Raw genomic sequence first — 22,146 nt, 5'->3', positions numbered from 1 at the left:
AACATGTTTTTCTTATGTGCATGGCGACATAGACATAGTTTTATTTATCAAATAAGAGTGTCAGCAGTTGATGGCCAAAACAGCAACTTTACCCTGGAAGTAAGATTTGACATGTCAGGTTGTCAAATGGCAAGATATCAAGTATCCAGTATTACGTTTTCAAACATTTTTACTTGGGAAAATACAAAAAATAAATTCTTACTGCCCCCAAACTTTTAAATGCTACAGTAATGTTTTTGAAAAATAGTCTCTTTTTACTTAATTTATTTAATCAAAAATACATTACAATCTAAAGTAGCTGTTTTCTGGGTGAATATATGTTTATCCCATTTGACCCTTGCATTCGGTTCATCTCTTCTTCATAATAGATTGAAGAACGAGCCATTCAGGACCTGTTAGTCCATTACAGGGCCATTAATAACCCAGAGGAGCTGATATTGGTGGAGAGAGCCCCTCAAGGTCCAATCGCCATCCCAACCTGGAACAAACACTGAGGCTAACCCGAGGTTACATTGACACTCATGACTTCCCGCTTACGCTCACGTTTTTAGGCAGTATTAAGTGGGTTCTGTTTGCATCACTAAACACACTTGCTTGCTTTGACTGCTTACTCTTTCTTTCTATCTACTTTATTTCATTAATTTAGCTGTTTTCTCATAAGGAAAGACTGGAATATGATGTGTAATCTATTGTTCTCAGCCTGAAGAGTAGCCACATGTGCCAAAATATGTCTGTATCTTCTCTTTTATTTTTATTATTATGTGATGCAGTGGTGCAGTGGTCTGCATATCACAGCTAGTGTTCGTCTGTTCTTTATGGAGAGCAAACTCGCACATTGTAACCAGACAAAGAAAATCCAATCAGCCGTGAAAAGCAATAAAGACTTTATTAGGTTGCTCACAAGGGCTGTTTGAAAGAGCTGGTGTAAAAAAAAAAAAAAAAAAAAAAAAATTCAAGTGCACATTGAAAAGAGCTGAGATTTACAAATATGCATTTTATATTTTGCTTCCTCATGCAATTAATAACAAAAACATTCTCATTTAGCAGTGTAATGGTAGTTTATGTTTGTCACTAGCAGAATATGATTGGTACTACAGATTAAAAAAAGGATAATCTTTAAAGTCATGTTTGCTTAATGTTAAGAGAAGATATTTGCAGTGGCATGCAATAAAAATATGATTGTGGGCATCAGCGTTTGTTGTTTTATGTGTCTTTAGGCATCTCTTAAAGTGATCGTTCACCCGGTAACCCAACTGACCCCTGCTTGAATGTTATTCTGCCATTGGAGAAAGTATTTGAATTAAAAAAAATTACAAATTCACTTTTTAATCACTTGCCATTCTAGCATAACTAACTTTGCCCCTATGAGTCAAGATCATATAATATTTACTACCTTGTTTTTAGATTTTATGCATTGGATCAAACATTCAATCATTCAAGTTTGCCAAACCCTGAACCTCAAAATTGCTACAAACTGTATTTGTCTGATTCACTTTTTGTACTTATGTGCCCCCCACCTCTGTCAGACATTAGGTGGCGCTATACTAAGGACATTGTGTTTTACTTCCATAAGTGAATCAAACTTATTTTTTTCCTTTGAACCCTTAAGTCAAGAAATCCATACACCCGGTTTTGGTTATCCCTGGGACATTTTTTATTTATTTATTTGTTTGTTTGTGCTTTAATGGGTAATTTAAGACTGTCTACAACAATTCAAAATAGTGTAATTAAGAACACTTGCATACAAACGTGTGTGTGTGTGTGTGTGTGTGAGAGAGAGTGTGTGTGTGTGCAATGTTAATTTTATCACTATAGAGGAAAGGGATATGGTACAATCAAATATCCAATATACATCTAAATACGTATCTATGTACTGTATATTCACACCTAATACATATAGCCAAGTAAATAGGGGTGTGTAAATGTTCTCTACAGTTATCATGTTAAGGGTATGCACTGAAATCTTCACCACACCCAAGAGACCTCAGTAGTTTGTTCCACATTTAAATAAATAGCTTCCCTTGGAAATTAAGTTTTTCTAAAGATATAAGGTTTATATCAGGGGTGCCCAACCCTGTTCCTGGAGATCTGCTATCCTGCAAAGTTCAGCTCCAACCCTGAAGAAACACACCTGAACCAGATAATTAATCTCTTAAGTAGCACTTGATAATTGCAGACAGCTGTGTTGGAGCAGGGCTGGAACAAAAATCTGCAGGTAGGTAGATCTCCAGGAGCAGGGTTGAGCAGCCCTGGTTTATATCATAACTAGTCCTTGGGACATTTTATTTCATTTTAAAATTTCTTCTCCTAGGGCATTGGTTCAATTCGCATGAAACTTGATTTATCAAAGCCAGCCTAGGCCAATTAAACAATCTCATGTTTGACTCTGTATCTGCTCAAAACATTGTCCAAATGTAATGAAACTTGAGACACCCAGAGAACAGCTCATCTTGAGGATGCGCACCAATTTTCACCCAAATCTGCCAATGGGGGCGCTACCAATGTGGGATAATTGAGGCATTTTTCCCCCCAGTTATCTCAGTGGCAAGAAGTGTTCCAGATTACTTGTTCACTCTGAATTTTTTTGCTTGCCACTAATTGTCAATAATTAATGAGGTGTAGAAAGTTTCTAATCAAATGCCCTCATCGCGCACCTCTGCCTGTTTTAGCATTCTGATTTTATGCATTGGTGAAACATTCAGTTACTAAAGTTTGCCAAACCCCGTACCTCAAAATTGCTATGAACGCTATTTGTCTGATTCACTCACTTAATTACTTTATCCTGTTAAATATCCCACATATGTGTCAGACACTAGGTGGCGCTGTACTAATTAATTTTTTTGTTTTAGTTCACAACATTCAAGCCATAAGGGAATCAAATTTATTTTTCCTTTGAACCTTTTAGTTAAGCACTACAAGAAATTCATACACCTGGTTGTGGTTATTTCTAGGACATTTTTTATTTGTTTGTTTGTTTGAGTTTTTATTGGTAATTTAACACTGTCTGCAACAATTAAAAACAGTGTAATTAAAAACACTTGCATACAAACGTGTGTGTGTGTGTGCGTGCAAAATGTTAATTTCAACACTATGCAATATGGCAAAAGCGATAAGGTGCAGACAGATATCCAATATACATCTAAATACGTGTCTATGCACTGTATGTTTACAATGAATACATGAAGTCAAATAAATAGGGTTGTGTAAATGTACTCTACAGTTATCATGTTAAGGGTATGCACTGAAAACTTCCCTAAATCACAGAGACTTCAATGGTTCAATACACATGAAATAGCTTGAGCTTGCCCACGAGAGAGGAACTCTCTTAGAAAATAAGTTTTTCTAAAGATAGGCCTTTATCATATCAGCTAGTCCCCGGGATTTTGTTTTAAATTCTATCCTCCTAGGCCATTGGTTAAATTCACATGAAACTTTATTTATAAAACCGATGTGAAGACATAAGCCAATTAAACAATCTGGCGTCACATATTTTGACTATTTGACCCTATATCTGCTCAATACAATGTCCACAATAAACTTGATACACACACATCAAAATCTGCAAATAGGGGGTGCCATAACTGAAAACATAATTTAGGTGGTTTGAGACATTTAATCCCATCATCTCTGTAAAAAAAAAAAAAAATTGGTGTCGAGCACCTCAGAGCTGTTGACTGATTTTATTCATTGGTTTAAACATTCAACCAAGTTTGCCAAATCCGTACCTCAAAATTGCTACAAACTCTTATTTGTCTAACTTCATTTCTTTATCCTGTTGGATTTTTACTTTTTTTTTTTTACCAATTATCTTTTGTGCCCCAAATAGTCACAGAGATTTTAAATTTAAAGCTATAGCCCCCCCCAATGCTTCTATATCTCACACACATCTGTCGAACACTAGGTGGCTTGTGTTTTAGTTCATAACACTGGAATCATAAGACAATCTAATTTTTTATCTAATTTTTCCTTTGAACCCTTTAGTCAAGCCCTACGAGAAATCCATACACCCGGTTTTGGTTATCTCTGGGACATTTTTATTTATTTATTTGTTTGTTTGTGTTTTTATTGGTAACTAAACACTGTCTACAACAACTAAAATAATGTAATTAAGATTAATGTGTGTGTGGACAATATGTTAATTTCAACACTATATTAACACTATAGAAAAAAGTCCAATATACATCTACACACGTGTCTATGTACTGTATTTTTACATCTAATACATATAGTCAAATAAATAGGGGTGTGCAAATGTACTCTACAGTTACAGTGTTAAGGGTATGAACTGAAATGTTTACCACAGCCAAGAAACTTCAATAGTTTGTTCCACATTTTATTAAATAGCTTGAGTTTGCCCGTGAAATAGAATCTCTTTTAGGCAATACGTTTTTCTAAAGATAGAAGGTTCTTTATCATATCAACTAGTCCCTGGGATTTGTTTTGAATTTTATCCTCCTAGGCCATTGGTTCAATTCTCATGAAACTTGTTTTATCAAAGTGATACGAAGACATAAGACTATTAAACAATCTGATGTCACACATTTAAACAGTTTAACCCTCTATCTGCTCAATACAATGTCCAAACGTAATGAAACTTGACATACACAGAGAAGAGCTCAATTTGAGGATGCGCACCAATTTTCGCCCAAATCTGACAATAGGGGGCGCTACAACTGCAAACATCCTTTAGGATAACCAAAAAGTGTTCCAGATTACCTGAGTTCACCCTGCACTAATTGACTAATTAATATGAAGGTGTAGAAAGTTTCTAATCAAATGCTCTCGTCGAGCACCTCTGCCTGTTTTAGCAGAGCCGTTGACTCAGTGTTTTTACAGTCGCAGGGGTCAGAGCAGAACGTGTCTCCAGTGACGTGACTTGAGTGATGTCAGCTCTCTTTCATTTGTCAAATTTGCTCTCATGCAGTCATCTCAAGCCCGTCCTAATGAATTTGATGTTTGGTGTGATTTAATTAAGCAGACGGTCCTTTCCCTTCGAACAAACCTCTCTCTTTGCATACGTTACAGTCATCAAAGCATGAAAAAGCAGCCGTTAGCGGAGTGCATCAGATGACCCCTCCAGAAATAAGTGCATGATGGTTAAGGGTCTTAATGTGCAGTAATTACTGTGACCGTTCAGTTCAAGCATCTGCCAGACACACAGTGAGGTGAATGATAATCACTTAGTAGACTGAATTAGTCAGAGAGGAGAGATGATGCCCTGCCAGCTTACTGGATATAGAAGGCACTTTCCAACCCTGTTATAAAATTCAGTGTCTTAATATAGTGTTTAAATAAGCTTCATACAGTTTTTTTATGAACTTGCAACAATTAAACCTCTATATAAAAAGACACTACAGATCAAAAGATTTGTATTTCAGATAAAAGTTGTTCTTTTGACCTTTTTATTTATTAAAGAATCCTGAAAAATAAAATAAATCACGGTTCCCACAGCAGAACTGTTTGCAAAATTGATCATTTTCCAAAGCCGCTTGTCCCGTGTAAGGAAACACCCTGAGTAATGGATCTCATTAGCCTGATTGATGAAATAAATCACTCACTCTGTGTAGTTGTTTTAAAGGATGAAACATTTGATATGAAGCTCCACAATGGGAAATACATCAGAAAACCACGTCATTATCAACAAAATTGCAGTTTAGTCTGTGTACTTCATGAAATCATTACAGTCTTGGACAAGCAAATGGAAACAAAATATTTAGATCACCTAATGTTCTTAGTGTTGAATTGATTTATCGAATGGCCGTATTTGTTTGGTCTGAGATTTTATGGTGAAATACATTCCTAAATTCCTCATGGAAAGTTGTAGTCAGCTTTCTGTATGGAGAAACCATCCAGCTATCCTGAAAATGTGCCCAGGATTCATTTGTACAGACTCAAACTCAGCCCAACCCTGATGATAATGCCAATGTTCAACTGAAAACAACAGTATTCATGGATAAAGTAACCAAAAATATACCGTATCTGTTTTGGTTTTATGGTTTTGATTAATTATTATTATCATTAAAGGAATAGTTTGCTCAAAAAATGCAAGTTAGCACAAAATGCCCTTACTTTTTTAGGTCATCCAAGATGTCGATTAGTATGTTACTTCCTCAGGTTTGTAGAAATGTAGCATTACATCACTTGCTCACCAATGGATCCTCTGGAGCGAATGGGTGCCGTCAGAATCCAAACAGATGATAAAAACATCACAATAATCCACACCACTCCAGTCCATCAATTAATGTCTTGAGAAGATCTATCTATCTATAAATCTATCATTAAGACATTTTAAACTTTATAACACATCATAACACTTCCTCCAGTAAAAAAGTCATCTTGTCTCAATTACAAGAGTAATATGAACAGATCAAGTACTGTTTAGAAGCCAAAACAGTCCAAAACGGCTCTAAACAAAAATTGTGGATCGACTTCGATGTGAGAGACAACATCAGATTATTTTTTTTAAGGAGGAAGCATTAATATAGATTATGGACTCATATTTTAGCCAGTGTGATGATGGATTTGTTTTTTACATAGCGCAGCTTTTGCCTTCACAAGATGTTAATCAATAGACTGTGAGAGAGAGTGGTGTGGATTATTGTTATGTTATTATCAGCTGTTTGGACTCTCATTCTGAAGGCACCCATTCACTGCAGAGGATCCATTTGCTGAGTAAGTGATGGAATGCTACATTTGTCCAAATCTGTTCTCATAAAAAAAAAAAAACTTGGATAGCCTGAGGCTGAGTAAATTTTCAGCAGATTTTCATTTTAGGTGGACTAGTGTTGTATTTTAATGGTTATTTATCAATAAGCATAAATAAATCTGTAAAAAGTCTTCTGCATATCTGTTATATATATATACAATTAAAGTTAATATTAAAAATATAATAAAATAATATTGGTTGCAATAAAACAATCATGGTTTGATCCAGTCTGTAGTGTATTGTTTACATATATATATATATATATATATATATGTATGTATATATATATAAAAAAATTTTTTTTTTTTTTTACATTTATTTCAACAGTCAGGTCAACAGTACACCTCACTTTTCCTTTCTGACACTTGTTACTTTTAAAAGGGAAAGAGTTACGAAGAGAGAGTTTGGAGCTGAAGTTTCCTTGTTGTTAACCCAGATGCCCGGCTGCTCTGATCTCATTTGGCTTTCCTTTGGCCAGCAGTGTGGATTACCAGATTCTTGTTAGTCAACTGCTCTGAATAATTAAGGCTACGAGTGGAGTGTATTTTGAGCGTGCCCAGAACGTGCTTTACCCTTTCAGTGACATCACTGATCTCCCACGCGTTTGACCTCATGGGGTTTTCTCCACGCACGTGCCACTCGATGTCAGATGGGATTCATTACAAAGACAGGATATTGTGTAGTGAGAAAGAGACTTCTCAGAAAACCGGCCTGTGTCGCTGGGCGAGGAAACACTCAGCTCTTCACAAAACGTAGAATAGGATTAGAGGAGCTCCACTCAGGTATGTCCCCAAAGACCTTTGAGGCAGAAAGTTTTCTCCAGGATGTGCTGGTGTTATATGGCCTTTGGTTATATGGGAAGTGATCAAACTGTATGTTAGTTCATTTGTAAAATAAACTGTTGAAAATCAGGCCTATTCCATCAATGATTGCAGTTACAGTAGGAAAATAATTATTTGATCCCCTGCTGATTTTGTGCATTTGCCCACTGTCAAAGAAATTATCAGTCTATAATTTTAATGGCTGGTTTATTTTAACAGTGAGAGACAGAATAACAACAAAATATCCATTTAAAAAAAATTATAAAATGATTTGTATTTTAATGAGTAAAAAAAGTATTTGATCCCTATCAATCAGCAAGATTTCTGGCTCCCAGGTGTCTTTTATACAGGTAACAAACTGAGATTAGGAGCACTCTCTTAAAGGGAGTACCTGTATAAAAGACCCTTGTCCACAGAAGCAATTAATCAATCAGATTCCAAACTCTCCACCATGGCCAAGACCAAAGAGCTGTCCAAGGATGTCAGGGACAAGATTGTAGACCTACACAAGGCTGGAATGGGCTACAAGACCATCACCAAACAGCTTGGTAAGAAGGTGACAACAGTTGGTGCGATTATTCGCAAATGGAAGAAACACAAAATAACTGTCAATCTCCCTCGGTCTGGGGCTCCATGCAAGATCTCACCTCGTGGAGTTTCAATGATCATGAGAACAGTGAGGAATCAGCCCAGAACTACACAGGAGGATATTGTCAATGATCTCAAGGCAGCTGGGACCATAGTCTCCAAGAAAACAATTGGTAACACACTACGCCATGAAGAACTGAAATCCTGCAGGAAGGTCCCCCTGCTCAAGAAAGCACATGTACAGACCGTCTGAAGTTTGCCAATAAATATCTGAATGATTCAGAGGAGAACTGGGTGAAAGTGTTGTAGTCAGATGAGACCAAAATCGAGCTCTTTGGCATCAACTCAACTCGCCGTGTTTGGAGGAGGAGGAATGCTGCCTATGTCCCCAAGAACACCATCCCCTCCGTCAAACATGGAGGTGGAAACATTATGCTTTGGGGTGTTTTTCTGCTAAGGGGACAGAACTACTGCACCACATCAAATGAACGATGGACGGGGCCATTTACTGTCAAATCTTGGGTAAAAACCACCTTGCCTCATTGAAAATGGGTTGTGGATGGGTATTCCAGCATGACAATGACTCAAAAAACACGGACAAGGCAACAAGGGAGTGGCTAAAGAAGAAGCACATTAAGGTCCTGGAGTGGCCTAGCCAGTCTCCAGATATTAATTCCATACAAAATCTTTGGAGAAGCTGAAGGTTCGAGTGGCCAAATGTTAGCCTCCAAACCTTAATGTCTTTGAGAGGATCTGCAAAGAGGAGTGGGACAAAATCCCTCCTGAGATGTGTGCAAACCTGCTGGCCAACTACAAGAGCCAACACGGGATTTGCCTCCAAGTACTAAGTCATGTTTTGCGAAGGGGTCAAATACTTGCAAATCAATTTGTAACTTTTTTTAAATGTATTTTTTTCTGGATTGTTTTGTTGTTATTCTGTCTCTCACAGTTCTGATCATTTATTTGTCAGTGGGCAAACCTAGCAGTGGATCAAATAATTATTGTCCCCACTAGGTAAAAAAAAAAGGGGTTAATGGCTAACTTTTTTGTTTTTATTTCCACACTGTTATTTTTGGCATCCAATGAATGGTTCACATATAATTGACTCTGAACAAAACCTTTAAGAGTAAACAAAAACATGGACAGACAGATCCGAATTACACCCTGCGGCTCGTGACGATCCATTGATGTCCTAAGACACGAAACGATCGGTTTTTGCGAGAAACTGAACAGTATTTATATCATTTTTTACCTTTTTTACCCATTTTTTACCTTTGATACACAGCCACGTCCATCTGTCATGAGCACGAGTTTGGCGTCACGTCACATGTGAACGCGCTCTGGCGTACAAGATGTCTCTTGTACATTGTCTTATTATCTTTTGGGAGAAGCCTGTGTCATTTCCTGTCAAAAAAAAAAAAAAAAACTTGCTGGTTGAATAAAAGTAACTTTAAGTCAGATTTTCCCAGGGGTATGAATAATTTCAGGCTTGACTCTCTATCTTATTCAGTTTCTGCAGAGCTCATGCAACAGTGTGGGTTTCTGAGGAAAGGAGAAGTTTCATTTAACTTGATTCTAAACAGTATGCTTTGTAACTGATGGTTGCTGAAATTTTTGCCTCATGCACATACAGACAGGTTGCACATTTGACCCTCTTAACTTACAGAAAATACAAAGGTCCCCTTGTGAGACATTAAAGTGCATGCATGAACACCTGTGTTCAACATGTTATTTCTTGAAACAAATATAATGGATGGCCTGCCGTGTCGATAGCAGCTGACAGCTGACAGCCCGTGGTGATTATTTCATATAGAGAGTGAACATGCCATAAACAAGAGTTCCACAGCAAACACATTTGCACACTTAGTTTGATTTGTGAACTGTAATCTCAGTGTTTTTTGTTTATTAGGATGCGGGTGTTTCTCTGCGGGGTGACTCAGAGATGTGCCTGTCAGAGTAAATGAGCTGTTTACCGCCAGAGAGCCGCAGCTCTCGTCTGGACACTTCAGACTTCTGGCCCGGTCACTTCTGAGTCACTTATTGAAAACTGCAGCTCACTTTCAAATGCACTTATGCCTCTGTTTCTGAGTGGGTGAGTGAATGGGCCAATGTGAGTTAAAATAACAAATTAAGGCCTAAAGTGATCTTAAACTGAAGCGGATTTAAATTCATGAAGCATTGCATCACTGCAAAAAATGCTTTTCTTAGTTAGATTTTTTGTGTTGTTTCCAGGCAAAATATCTAAAAATTCTTAAATCAAGAAGGATTTTTTAGACGAGTAAAAATGATTGTCTTGTTTTCAGAATAAACTAGTCAAAATTAGTGCATTTTTGCTTGAAATAAGCTAAATAATCTGCCAATGGAGTAAGAAAAATAATCTTTGTTTTCTGTTTGAAATTAGATATTTTTGTTTACCCCATTGGCAGATTATTTAGCTTGTTCTAAGCAAAAACTCACTTCATTTTTACTCGTCTAAAAAAATCCTTCTTGATTTAAGAATTTTTAGATATTTTGGCTGAAAACAAGACAAAAAATCTAAGTAAGAAAAGCATTTTTTGCAACTTGAGATGGATATATAAGATCTTGATTTTCGGTGAAATTGAACATCATTAAGAGATTTTATGCTGAAAACAAGAACAAACTGAAACTGAAAAATGGGTTTCCCTTTAAGTTTATTTTCAGAGCTTATTAGAAGACGTTTGTGCTTGTTTTAATCATGGAATTACTTTATTTTGATCAGTTTCTAATAAAGCAAGACTTCTGTTATGAAATTTGCTCCTCAACTAAATGCATCTTGATTTCAGAAGCTTCAAACCTTTGCACTGGAAAGAAAGACAAAAAATAAGAAAAGAAGAAAAATTAAAAACATCTTTAATGTAAAATAAATAAAAAATGAACAGAGATTTCCTGGAAGTAATATTTTCGAACTCTGAAGGATTGCTCATACAAATTAACATTTAGAGACCATATTTATGTATCACGCTCCATCCTTAAAATTTATTTACTTGGTCTTAAAAAGTCTTACATTGGAATGCCTTGGAAATCCATGACAATAAATTGAAACATGAACATGACAGCCAGTCAGTACCATGGTATTGCCATCTAAAACCGTTCAAAGGTTTGGGGTCAGTACATTTTTATTGTTTCTTTTTTTAAGAAATTAATACTTTTATTCACCAAGGATTATATATATATATATTATTATTATATAATTAAAAGTTTATTAAAAGTTAATAATAAATAATTTACATTGTTATAAAATATTTATATTTTGAATAAACACTGTACTTTTAAAACGTGTTATTCATGAAAGAATCCTGGAGAAAAAAAAAAAAAAAACACAGCTTCCAAAAAATATTTGACACTTAAGACTGGAGTAACAGCTGATAAAAATTCAGCTTTTCATCACAGGAATAAATTCTATTTCAAAGTATGTTCAAATAAAAAACATTATTTTATATTGTAAAAACATTTTGCAATATTACAGTTTTTTCTGTATTTTTATTCAAATAAATGCAGCCTTGATAAGCATAAAAGTCTTCTTTAAAGACTATTACAAGTCTTACTGACCCCAAACTTTTGAACGGTAGTGTATATATATATATATATATGATGTCCTTCTGGCAAATATTACCAAAATAACTTTAGTTTCTAATTTCATTTTGCCAAACAAAACACTTAAGGCAATATATTTTAGTAGGCCAAAACCCACAAACTACTAACGTTTTAGCATTTGAGGTTAGTCTATGGGTTTTTGGTCAAATGCCTAAGAAAAGGTCTGTGTTGAACACAAGCTCAAGATATTTTCATATTTTATTCTACAACATAAAATACATCAGTAAGACGAAGGTGGTTGCTAACAAGTGTCTAAACTGGACTAGAGAGGTTGTCGATATATTAACATCCAGACTTGGCACACTTGAACGCCCTGAGGGCTCATGACAAATTATTTGTGATGGGGGCGCTGTAACTTAAGAAAATTGCAACTGGAAAGTATCTGGATGCTTTCTTTCAAATTTATCATTGTGGTCAGTTCCTTAACTTTTCCTGATGATTTTTCCTCAGCGGAGATCGCGGCGAGAGAATAAACTGAAGCACGGAATCAAACTCTTCCATTTCCAGTAATCCAACAATGTAGGAGTATACCTGTAGAAGATTGTATTTGGCTATTATCACGATGATATGAAAACCATATTTTGTGAGTAAGAAACTGTGTAGGTGCAATAAATAAAGCACTTCTCCATTAGTGTTTGAGGGTGCGGATGAATATAAATATGAATATGGGTCAGGGGTCAGTTATAGATATGTATTATTGCATACATCTCTTCTGCTGTATAGGTCTGGTCTTGCTCATAGGGTTTAGCCTGTGTTAACCTAAATGGGATCAAACAGATTTAAAGGGCTGGGTGAGTGCAGTGACGCAGGGCTTTGTGTCCGCTGATCAATCCTGATTGACAGCTGCCCCACTCTGACATGAGCTGAACACTCACCTCTGCCAGGCCTCCGTCTAACACAGACGTGTCGTGTCCAAACTTCATAACCTTAAATCACTAAGGGGATTTAAGGTGGCCTTTTTAAAAATGAATGCTCAGTAACATTACAGTGATGTCCTGAGACTACTATGCTTTTAAAAAGCTTCTTTATTGGTGTCAGTGGTTTCATGAACAACGTTTGACATCCACAGAAACTTTCCAATGCACAAAAGGTTCTTTAAAGTGGAAAAAGATGCTTTAGATTATTCAAATGTGACCCTGGACCACAAAACCAGTCGTAAGTAGTGCAGGTATATTTGTAGCAATAGCTCAAAATACATTGTATGGGTCAAAATGATTGATTTTTCTTTTATGCCAAAAATCATTCGAATATTAAAGTAAACGTATAAGATCATGCTCCATGAAAATATTTTGTAAATTTCCTACTGTAAATATCCTGAGACCCAGATTTGTGAATTGAGTATTTTTTTCATGCCATTACATTGTTTAGATCATTAGAAAAAAAAATGGAAAATTAGCGTTTTGGAAAATTATATTTTATTCCTATTTTATTTTGTCCTTTGCAAAGGACACTAGGACTGTTTTTCTAAATAAATAAATAGCATGAACAGATATCAAAAAGCAAAACAATTTGATTTTTTTTTTAAATCACCAATTAATTTTTAGGTTTCAGGATTTTTTATACTAAACTTTGTTTAAGGATGATTCTCAGCTATGTTGAAAACATGATTTGATATACCATTTTGTTTCATGCATTATGTGTGTCAAAATGTCCATTAACAGTTTTTCCCTTTAAACACAGTGTATCTATACACTGTATCTAATTTGGATATTAATGTTTTGCTGTTGGGACATGATGTTGAAAAAAGAAAGGTCATAATGGCAGTAATAATGGGCCAGATTTTTATAAAAAATATCTAATATTTCATAAGAATATTGATATATTATTTGTTTTCCTATTTAGTTGTTATGTCTTCCAAAATGCATAATAAAAAATGATTTTAGTCCTGGTGTCCTCACAAAACCCATAACATTTTCCTGAGATGTTGCTTTATAATGAACTATTTGAAAAGTATTCAGATTTAAATGACAATTGCAAAATATTATCATATTTCCATAAGGATGTACAATTTTTCACTAAATAAATTTTAGCCATATTTAAAGAACAAGGAGAGCTTGTGGTCATGGTCAAACGTCCAAACATTTGGTCGTTCTAAAAAGCCCAGGTTTAAAACTGACATGTGAGTTCTCGTAGAAATTAACTAAAATATAATGTCCACAACAGAGGCAAAAACTCCATAGCTGGGTCTCAGGAGGATAAATTCAAACTTCATTTTTAAATAGTAATATGCATAGCTAAGAACTTCATTTGGACAACTTTAAAGGTGATTTTCTCAATATTTAGATTTTTTTGCACTTTCAGATTTTCAAATATTGTCCTATCCTAACAGACTATACATCAATAGAAAGCTTATTTTTTTCAGCTTCTTAATAAAAAAAATGAGAAATTCACAATCATTCACACTCAGAACCAAAAAATGGTTATTTTAAGATAACCTTATGGTCCATATGGTGCCACTGCTGAAACCCCCTTTTGGAAGCTTTATTTTTAAGATCAACCCCTAAAAAGCATGAGCATTTGATGCTGATACAGACTCACTGGGGTGAAATTGACTCTTAATAGTCTAAGTTTGCTAACTAATGGAAGTACAGGTGTCTACGGATGTTTTACAAACCAGACGGAGTCATTTGTTCTTCAAGACACTTTTCTATCACGTCCCTAGAGGGCAATAAAAGACACCAAACTTCCTGACATTGATCCTTCATTGACTTTGCATTATTAACTTGCATTATATTTCAGCGCTAGAATGGCATTTTTGCAATTTTGAGCTGCATTAATGCTTTTATTACACTTTCAAACAATGCATCTTAATAACTGATCTTTCACCTTGTGAAAATAATTTCTTAACTGTGTTGAATGTGCATTTGTAGTGCACATTCAAATCTTAAAAATATATTTAAAAACTGTACTTGCACATAATGTAATATTAATGGAAAATGCACTAAAAGAGAAACAATTTTATGAGTTTCTTAAAACACACTGAAGTTCACTTTTAAAAAGTACACTATGTAATATTGTCACAAATAATTTTTTTTTCAAAAGTACATATTAAGTCATTGTATTAATACTTTTTAAAAAAAATGTTGTCATTAATTTTTATGTGTTGACTAACACCACAGAACATGTAAAGTACTTGATTATAAATCTAACTGTAGTGACTCAATATTACATTTGGTGTATTATTATATTAAAATATATTAAATATATTGCAACTTTATTATTACAAATGTGACCCTGGACCACAAAACCTTAAGTCGCACAGGTATATTTGTAGCAATAGCCAAGAACATATTGCACTGGTCAAAATGATAATTTTTCTTTCATGCCAAAAATCATTAGGATATTAAGATCATATTCCATTAAGATATTTTGTCAATTTCCTACTGTAAATATATCAAAACTCAATTTTTGATTATTAATATGCATTGCTAAGAACTTTAAAGTTGATTTTCTCAATATTTCGATTTTTTTGCACCCTCAGACAGCACCCAAATAGTTGTATCTCAGCCGAATGTTGTCCTATATCCTAAATCAATGGAAAGCTTATTTTTATCAGCTTTCAGAAAATGTATATATCTCAATAATAATAAAAAAGACCCTCACGACTGGTTTTGTGGTCCATGGTCACAAATGTGCAATTACAAACATAAAATGTCTTTAAATTAATTGATCATAGATGCTTGTTGTCAGTATTATCTTAATGTTGGCTATGTATCTGTGTTTGTGTGTGAGCTAAATGACTAGATGTGAGTTTGAGCACACAGCTGTAGAGAGAGAGATGAGTCGTGTGTTTTCATTGGGTTGCTGGTGTGTGTGTGTGTGTGTGTGTGTGTGTGTGTGTGTGTGTGTGTGTGTGTGTGTGTGTGTGTGTGTGTGTGTGAGTCGTGAAGTAATAGGCGTGACCTGAGGCGCACAGAAAGCTTCAGCACTGCCTTACTGCTGTCACACTAGACACCACACTCTCCAGCACTGCGTGCGCGGACGGATGACCCTCTTCGCAGAACCAGACAGAATAAGGACAGACCTCAGCAGCGTCTCGAGTTCATTATCCTCGCGTGAAGCGCATTATGCGTCTCCTCAACTGTCCTCATAACATCTCCAGGCAGTAGACCTCTTGCGTGCGCGCCGCTTCCCTGACTTCTCCAGCATACGCGACCATGGCTGAAGAGGACAGCGCGATCGGAGGCGTTTCAGACTCGAACACGGACAGCACGAACTTCAGCGTGTTAAGCTGGGAGCAGGTCCAGCGTCTGGACCTCATCCTGACCGAGAGCATCCCGATCCACGGACGAGGAAACTTCCCCACGCTGCAGATGAAGCCGCGGCAGATCGTGACGGCGGTGCGGAGCCGCATGCGGGAGCAGCGCATCCATGTGCGGGACGTGCGGCTCAACGGCTCCGCCGCCAGTCACGTCCTCCACGGGGACAGCGGGCTCGGCTATAAGGACCTGGACCTTATATTCTGCGTGGACCTGAAAGGAGAGACGGAGTTTCAGATCGTCAAGAACATAGTGTTGGACTGTCTCTTGGACTTTTTACCTGATGGGGTCAATAAAGAGAAAATCACGCCGCTGACCCTTAAGGTGAGTGCTCAGATTCATGGGGATAGTGGACAAATGGTTTTAACAGTTTATATGTTAGGTGTTTTACCTGGTCGCCATTTCTCTGTGGGTTTAATCACATCTACAATTATTTCAGCAGTACCTCAGATCGTTTTTAAAAGTACAAATATCCAAATGTTTTTACAACCAGTTGTATTTGTGTGTGTGTGTGTGTGTGTACAGAATAGGGTTCCTTTTTACAGTAATGACTAAAGAATCATTACAACACTAAAGGTCACATGCATTATAAATAATAATAGTCATATTCATAAATTAAATTTACGCACAGTTGTTTTGCCATCTTAATAGACTTTTAGGCTGTTTTTAATTGTATGAATTTCCACTTGTACACAAACTAGTGGTTTGTTTTTCTGCAAACAGTACTGTAAACAGTCACTTTACTTATAAGCTTCAAGGAGACGCCATTTATTATTTATCAGCAGACCTTTAAATAACCAGTTCAAACCAAATCTTCAACAATACTTTTTAAGAAAGTGGTGTTCAAAATGCTTAGCACACTTTAGGACACTGCCTGAGTTCATATCATGTGTTTATTTGTGATTTTTCATTCAGTAAGTTACTTAAGATCATTTGCATGGATCCCAGTGACATTTAGAAGAAATGCAATTAGAGTAGTTTACTGATGGGCTGGTGAAATTTTGGTTTTCTGTCAGTAAGAGGATTGCACTAAAGCAGGTTAAAGCCGATCGAGCGTTCTCAGCCTCTTAGATCTCCTGCGAGAGGTAATGATGGAGAACTGATATGGCCAACGGATGTGCATTTGATGCATTTGTATTAATGAAATGCTGAAACATTTACTCGTCTTATTTTGCAGGAAGCATACGTGCAGAAGATGGTGAAAGTGTGCAATGATTCGGACCGCTGGAGTCTCATCTCTCTCTCCAACAACCGGGGCAAAAACGTGGAGCTCAAGTTCGTGGACTCCTTGCGCCGGCAGTTCGAGTTTAGTGTTGATTCTTTCCAGATCAAGTTAGACTCTCTGCTGCTTTTCTACGAGTGCTCTGAGAACCCTATGGCCAAAACGTTTCACCCCACCATCATCGGCGAGAGCGTTTACGGAGACTTTGCCATGGCGCTGGACCACTTGCGCCACAAGGTGATCTGCACGAGAAACCCCGAGGAAATCCGAGGAGGCGGCCTCCTAAAATACTGCCATCTTCTGGTCAGGGGTTTCCGAGCCGCCTCAGAGTCGGAGATGAAGTCTCTCCAGCGTTACATGTGCTCCCGCTTCTTCATCGACTTCTCAGACATCAGCGAACAGCAGCGCAAGCTGGAGTCTTACCTCCAGAATCACTTTGTGGGCTTGGAGGACCGCAAGTACGATTATCTAACAACGCTGCATGGGGTGGTGAACGAGAGCACGGTGTGTCTGATGGGACACGAGCGGCGGCAGACCCTCGGGCTGATTGCCATGCTGGCGGTGCGCGTTTTGGCTGAGCAGAACGTCATACCCAACGTGGCCAACGTCACTTGCTATTACCAGCCTGCCCCTTATGTAGCAGACGGTAACTTCAGCAATTACTACATTGCCCAAGTCCAGCCAGTCTTTACCTGCCATCAGCAAACTTACTCTACGTGGCTACCGTGCAACTGAATGCCAAAAAGATAGCTGATTCATTTCATTGTTGAACTCGTTTTGCAATTGCTCCTGAGTGTTACCGTCCACTTCCCCAATGTGCATCAGTGCTTGAGTGAAAATGAATGGGGTTTGTTTCTTTATCTGAAATGAGATCGCAAACACGACTCTGCCTTGCCTAATTCTCGGCTGATCGTGAGGTTTTACACTTACTAAGTGTTCTCAAGTGCATTTCTGTCATTAGATGCATGAGACGGGAAGTGTGAGGTTTTGGAAAGCTGCAGTTGCACCCTTTAGTCCAAATGGAAACCGACGTATCGCTAAGAACCTTTTACTCTCTGAATGAGGGGAAAAAGTCAAAAACTACATCCGTTACAGTTTGTACAAACCAAAGATTTTAAGATTGTATTTTTTTATACCCAGACTATCAGCTGATGTGATAGTGCTGTCTATATTTGTACATGTGAATGCATTCGAAGTGCCTAACGTCAATGCAGTACGCTGAGGTGAGCAAAGAAACCTCGAAACCGTGAAACGTGACAAAGCGACTAAAAGCTTGTGAATGTACATGATGTGTCCTGATTTACAACCAAGTGTCGTTTTTGTTCGCAGTTCAGTCTCTGTCTATTAATCGAACTCTTAATTTATTGTTTCTGAGCAGTGTCCACAGCTTTGAGAAACCATCTGTTTAGTTTAGTCGACATTTGCGCCGGCTCTACAGCACGATCCAGGTGAGAGTTGAGGGCACATGCGTGCCAGAGTACATCCTGAAAACAAAGAAAAGACTTGTTTTGCGGTGAGAGCGTAGTTAGTTTCCAGACTTTCTAGATGAAAGGTATTTGCAGAAGCTCCTCTGATGTATTTGCTGTAACATCTGAGCAGGGAATTCGACAGCTCCTGCTGAAGTAAAACCCGCTGTGTTCCTGCGCCCCCATCACAGCTGCTCCGCCGGCTAAACCTGACCCCGCGTTCACCCGCTGTTAACAGAGAGTTAACCTGTTCTTGATTAATAGCGCTGCGGAACGAAGCAGGCGGGGCTGTGGCATATATGTTTAGACTTGACAAAGAGACTTGAGAGGAGAGGGACGAGGAAAGCGAGAGTGTGAGGGAAAAGCGAGACGCAGACAGCGAGGGAGGGAAGGAGGGAGGGCTGGAGAGATGGGTGCAGCTGGTGAAGGGGTTTATCTCCTTCGACAAATGTCTTTTAATCAATACAGCTTAATTCATTACAATGGGCAATTTGGCTGAACAGACATGATGATTTAATAGGACTGAGAAGCACGGATCAGTTTGCTTCGCTGGAATGCAAACTTTGCAGTCGAGTTTCCAATATTCCTCATATCACAGTGTGCAACTGAAGTGCACTCAATCGTAGACAATTTGGCATTATAAAGAGTAAATAAGCAGAAATAAGCTTGCAATTTGCAATGCACAACGTGGAATTCTGATTATTTGTCTGAATGAGTTCATGACGTTCACTCATAATAGTTTCTAACTGAACCTTTTTTGAACCTCTTCCTGATCTTTAGATGCAAAGGAACTCATGTCAAACCCTGTGATTTATTCGGCTCATACACAAGCTTTGGGTTTGCTGTCACACTCTTTGTTTCTGATCATGGTGGACATCATTGATGTGTAAATAATGTATTCATCTGTCTGATGTCAGAAAGTTGTGAACATTTAGTAGCCATTTAGAATAAATTTCATTTTTGGACTGGGAAGCAAGCTTTGAATTCTAAAAGTAAAAGTGTGCTTATTCCCGAATGTATTTATCAGCCACATCCTTTTCTCTGAAAATATTTACTTGAAGTTGAGATTTTAAGTTAATATTTTAATAATAACAATAACAACAGCTGCATGTTCACGGATCTCTGATTGACATGCAGGTAAACAAATACAAAACCGTCTTTTTAAGTGCTTTGTTATAATTATTTTTATTAGATGACTGCTATAGCTTACAAATCACTTTATTACATTTGAGTCATGCAATCAGCCGTTGTTTTTCAAAAATGATAGCCGCATGACTGAAATGTTGTATTAAAATATGATTTGCACACAATAGCATGTGTAGGATTCATCTATTTTTGTTCAACAGTTTGCTTTGCTTTATTCCTACACTCCTGCTTATATGACTTACTAGGAGTTACGGTAGTATTTTTTAAATTATATTATTTTAAAATAATTTATTTTGATTCAGAAATATTTTTATGAATTATTAGCTTCAATGCAAACACCAGTTTGGGAAAATATAGTACATCCAAAGGATAAAGCAAATGTGTTTCTTCAAAATATGACCTTTTAAAAACACCAATGGATGCATTTCTGAAGAGTTTAAGTCAAGGCTGTTGAAGTGATTGACATTCGCATTAACATGAGTTTTTTTAGCCAATGATATCTGCAGTATTTGTGAAGCCTGATTCTGTGCTGATCATGATGTTCACACGTCTCACCTCTTTTAGTATTTTACATGTCTGTGTTTCTCATTCACCCTCCCGTTTGTCTTAACATTTTGACGGTATCCTGTGGAGTTCGCTGGCAGTCGGATGTTTGACTCGCTCTGTGAAGTTTGAATTCCTTTCTTGGCATTTTCAGATGATGCCAAATGCTTAGTGTTCAGACGTCTTGTAAAAAACATCAGCAACACATTTTTAGGACAAACGCACATTATGCTTGTTTTTCTTATTGCATCAGCGAATTTCATTGTCGTTCTGCTTTGAATTCCTTGTTAAAGCTGCTACATGTCTTTTTTTTTTAACTGCTTATTTTGTGCAGAAATTTTGTGTTCAATTGATTCAAGATTTGAAATGTTTTCCTCAATAAAAACAAAAAACAAAAAAAGAAATGCGCCATATGCAGAATGTCCCTTTTCTTGCATTTAACAGTATATTGTAAACTCCCTAAAGATTTTTCATTATGTTCACATTGTTTACTGTGTAAGTCTGTTTTCTCAGTTATTTGAGGAAATCTGAACACCTCTTTGCTTTTGGACCTAGTTTCCAGCATATAAAATAAGAATTCAGTCAAAGAGCCAAGAGAGCTTTATGCTGGATAAGGGATTTTATGAACCAAAAAAGAGGCCGTTTTGTTCCATACATCAGCCAAATCGAGCAAAGATACTGTATTATCTAATTGTTTTATTTAATTTTATAATGTGTTTTCTGCACCACTTCCAGCATCAAAAAAGGAAGAAGGAGAGAGAGATCCAAAAAGCAATTTAATATATAAAGGTTATTTGTTATATAGATAGTTTATCTTTGTATTAAACTCCACCACCAGATTTCTTCCTTGGATATTAAGATGATGCATAATGTATTACCTTTAAAGGCGATTTTCTCAATATTTAGAATTTTTTTCAAATAGTTGTATCTTGGCTGAATATTGTCCTATCCTAACAAACTTGCATTAATGGAAAGCTTTCATAAAATGTACAAATCTCAATTTCAAAAAATGTATCCTTATGCATTGGTTTTGTGGTCCAGGATCACATAGATTTTCATCATAGATTATATAGATAATGTAAACATTTTCTGAAGTTAAACTTTGTAACTGTTTGTTGTAACTACAAAGTAGTCCTGAGATAAGAACGGGTATTGATTTGTTTATTAGACAACTTTGATGAAAGGTTTTGATCCACTTCAAATGTTGACTACTGTATGGAATAACTAATAAAATGAAAAAAATAAAATAAGAGTGAAAATTTTACATTAAAAAGAAGTATAAGTTTAGGCAGAACCAATTACATGCACCAATAGGGGTGATCTTTATATTAAACTCCATCACCAGATTTCTTCCTTGGATGTTAAGATTTTTTAAAAAACAATTTTAAAGGCGATTTTCTCAATATTTATATTTTTTTGCACCCTCAGATTGCAGATTTTCAAATAGTTGTATCTTGTCCAAATATTGTCCTATCCTAACAAACATACATTAATGGAAAGCTTATTTATTCAGCTTTCATATAATGTACAAATCTCAGTTTCAAAAAATGTAGCCTTATGCATTGATTTTGAGGTCCAGGATCACATAGGTTTTTATCATAGATTATATAGATAATGTAAACATTTTCTGAATATACAAAGTAGTCCTAAGATAAGAACAGGTATTGTTTTGTTTATTGGACTTTGATGAATTTTTGTTTTTATCCGCTTCAAATGTTCAAATGTACTGTATATGGAATAACAAATAAAAATAAATAAATAAATAAAATAGCGAAAATTT

At 36.5% G+C, this 22,146-nt stretch overlaps 2 protein-coding genes across 3 annotated transcripts in view; both read left to right on the top strand.

The window, feature by feature from the left end:
• ibtk (inhibitor of Bruton agammaglobulinemia tyrosine kinase) overlaps window positions 1-1,192 on the top strand; it is a 39,569-nt gene extending 38,377 nt beyond the window's left edge. For both annotated transcript variants that reach the window (XM_073846851.1, XM_073846849.1), the window contains exon 28: window positions 369-1,192. In XM_073846851.1, the coding sequence (XP_073702952.1) occupies window positions 369-494 (126 nt within the window). In that variant the 3' untranslated portion in view covers window positions 495-1,192. The remainder of the gene's footprint in view (window positions 1-368) is intronic.
• A 14,491-nt stretch (window positions 1,193-15,683) lies between these two features.
• Window positions 15,684-20,774, top strand: tent5aa (terminal nucleotidyltransferase 5Aa). The gene is made up of 2 exons (XM_073846988.1): window positions 15,684-16,313; window positions 17,167-20,774. Exons 1-2 carry the CDS (start codon window positions 15,888-15,890, stop codon window positions 17,944-17,946), a joined length of 1,206 nt encoding a protein of 401 aa, XP_073703089.1. The 5' UTR covers window positions 15,684-15,887; the 3' UTR covers window positions 17,947-20,774.
• Window positions 20,775-22,146: the final 1,372 nt, after the last annotated feature.

Source organism: Garra rufa, chromosome 9 (genome assembly GCF_049309525.1).
Source record: "Garra rufa chromosome 9, GarRuf1.0, whole genome shotgun sequence".
NCBI lineage: Eukaryota > Metazoa > Chordata > Actinopteri > Cypriniformes > Cyprinidae > Garra > Garra rufa.
Note: the sequence above shows the minus strand (reverse complement) of the source record. Positions and strands in the feature narration are given on the sequence as shown.

Coding starts and splice junctions, on each gene's coding strand:
- tent5aa (XM_073846988.1), top strand. CDS start 15,888: ATGGCTGAAGAGGACAGCGCGATCGGAGGCGTTTCAGACTCGAACACG. Junction 16,314..17,166: donor TCACGCCGCTGACCCTTAAG/GTGAGTGCTCAG, acceptor CTTATTTTGCAG/GAAGCATACGTGCAGAAGAT.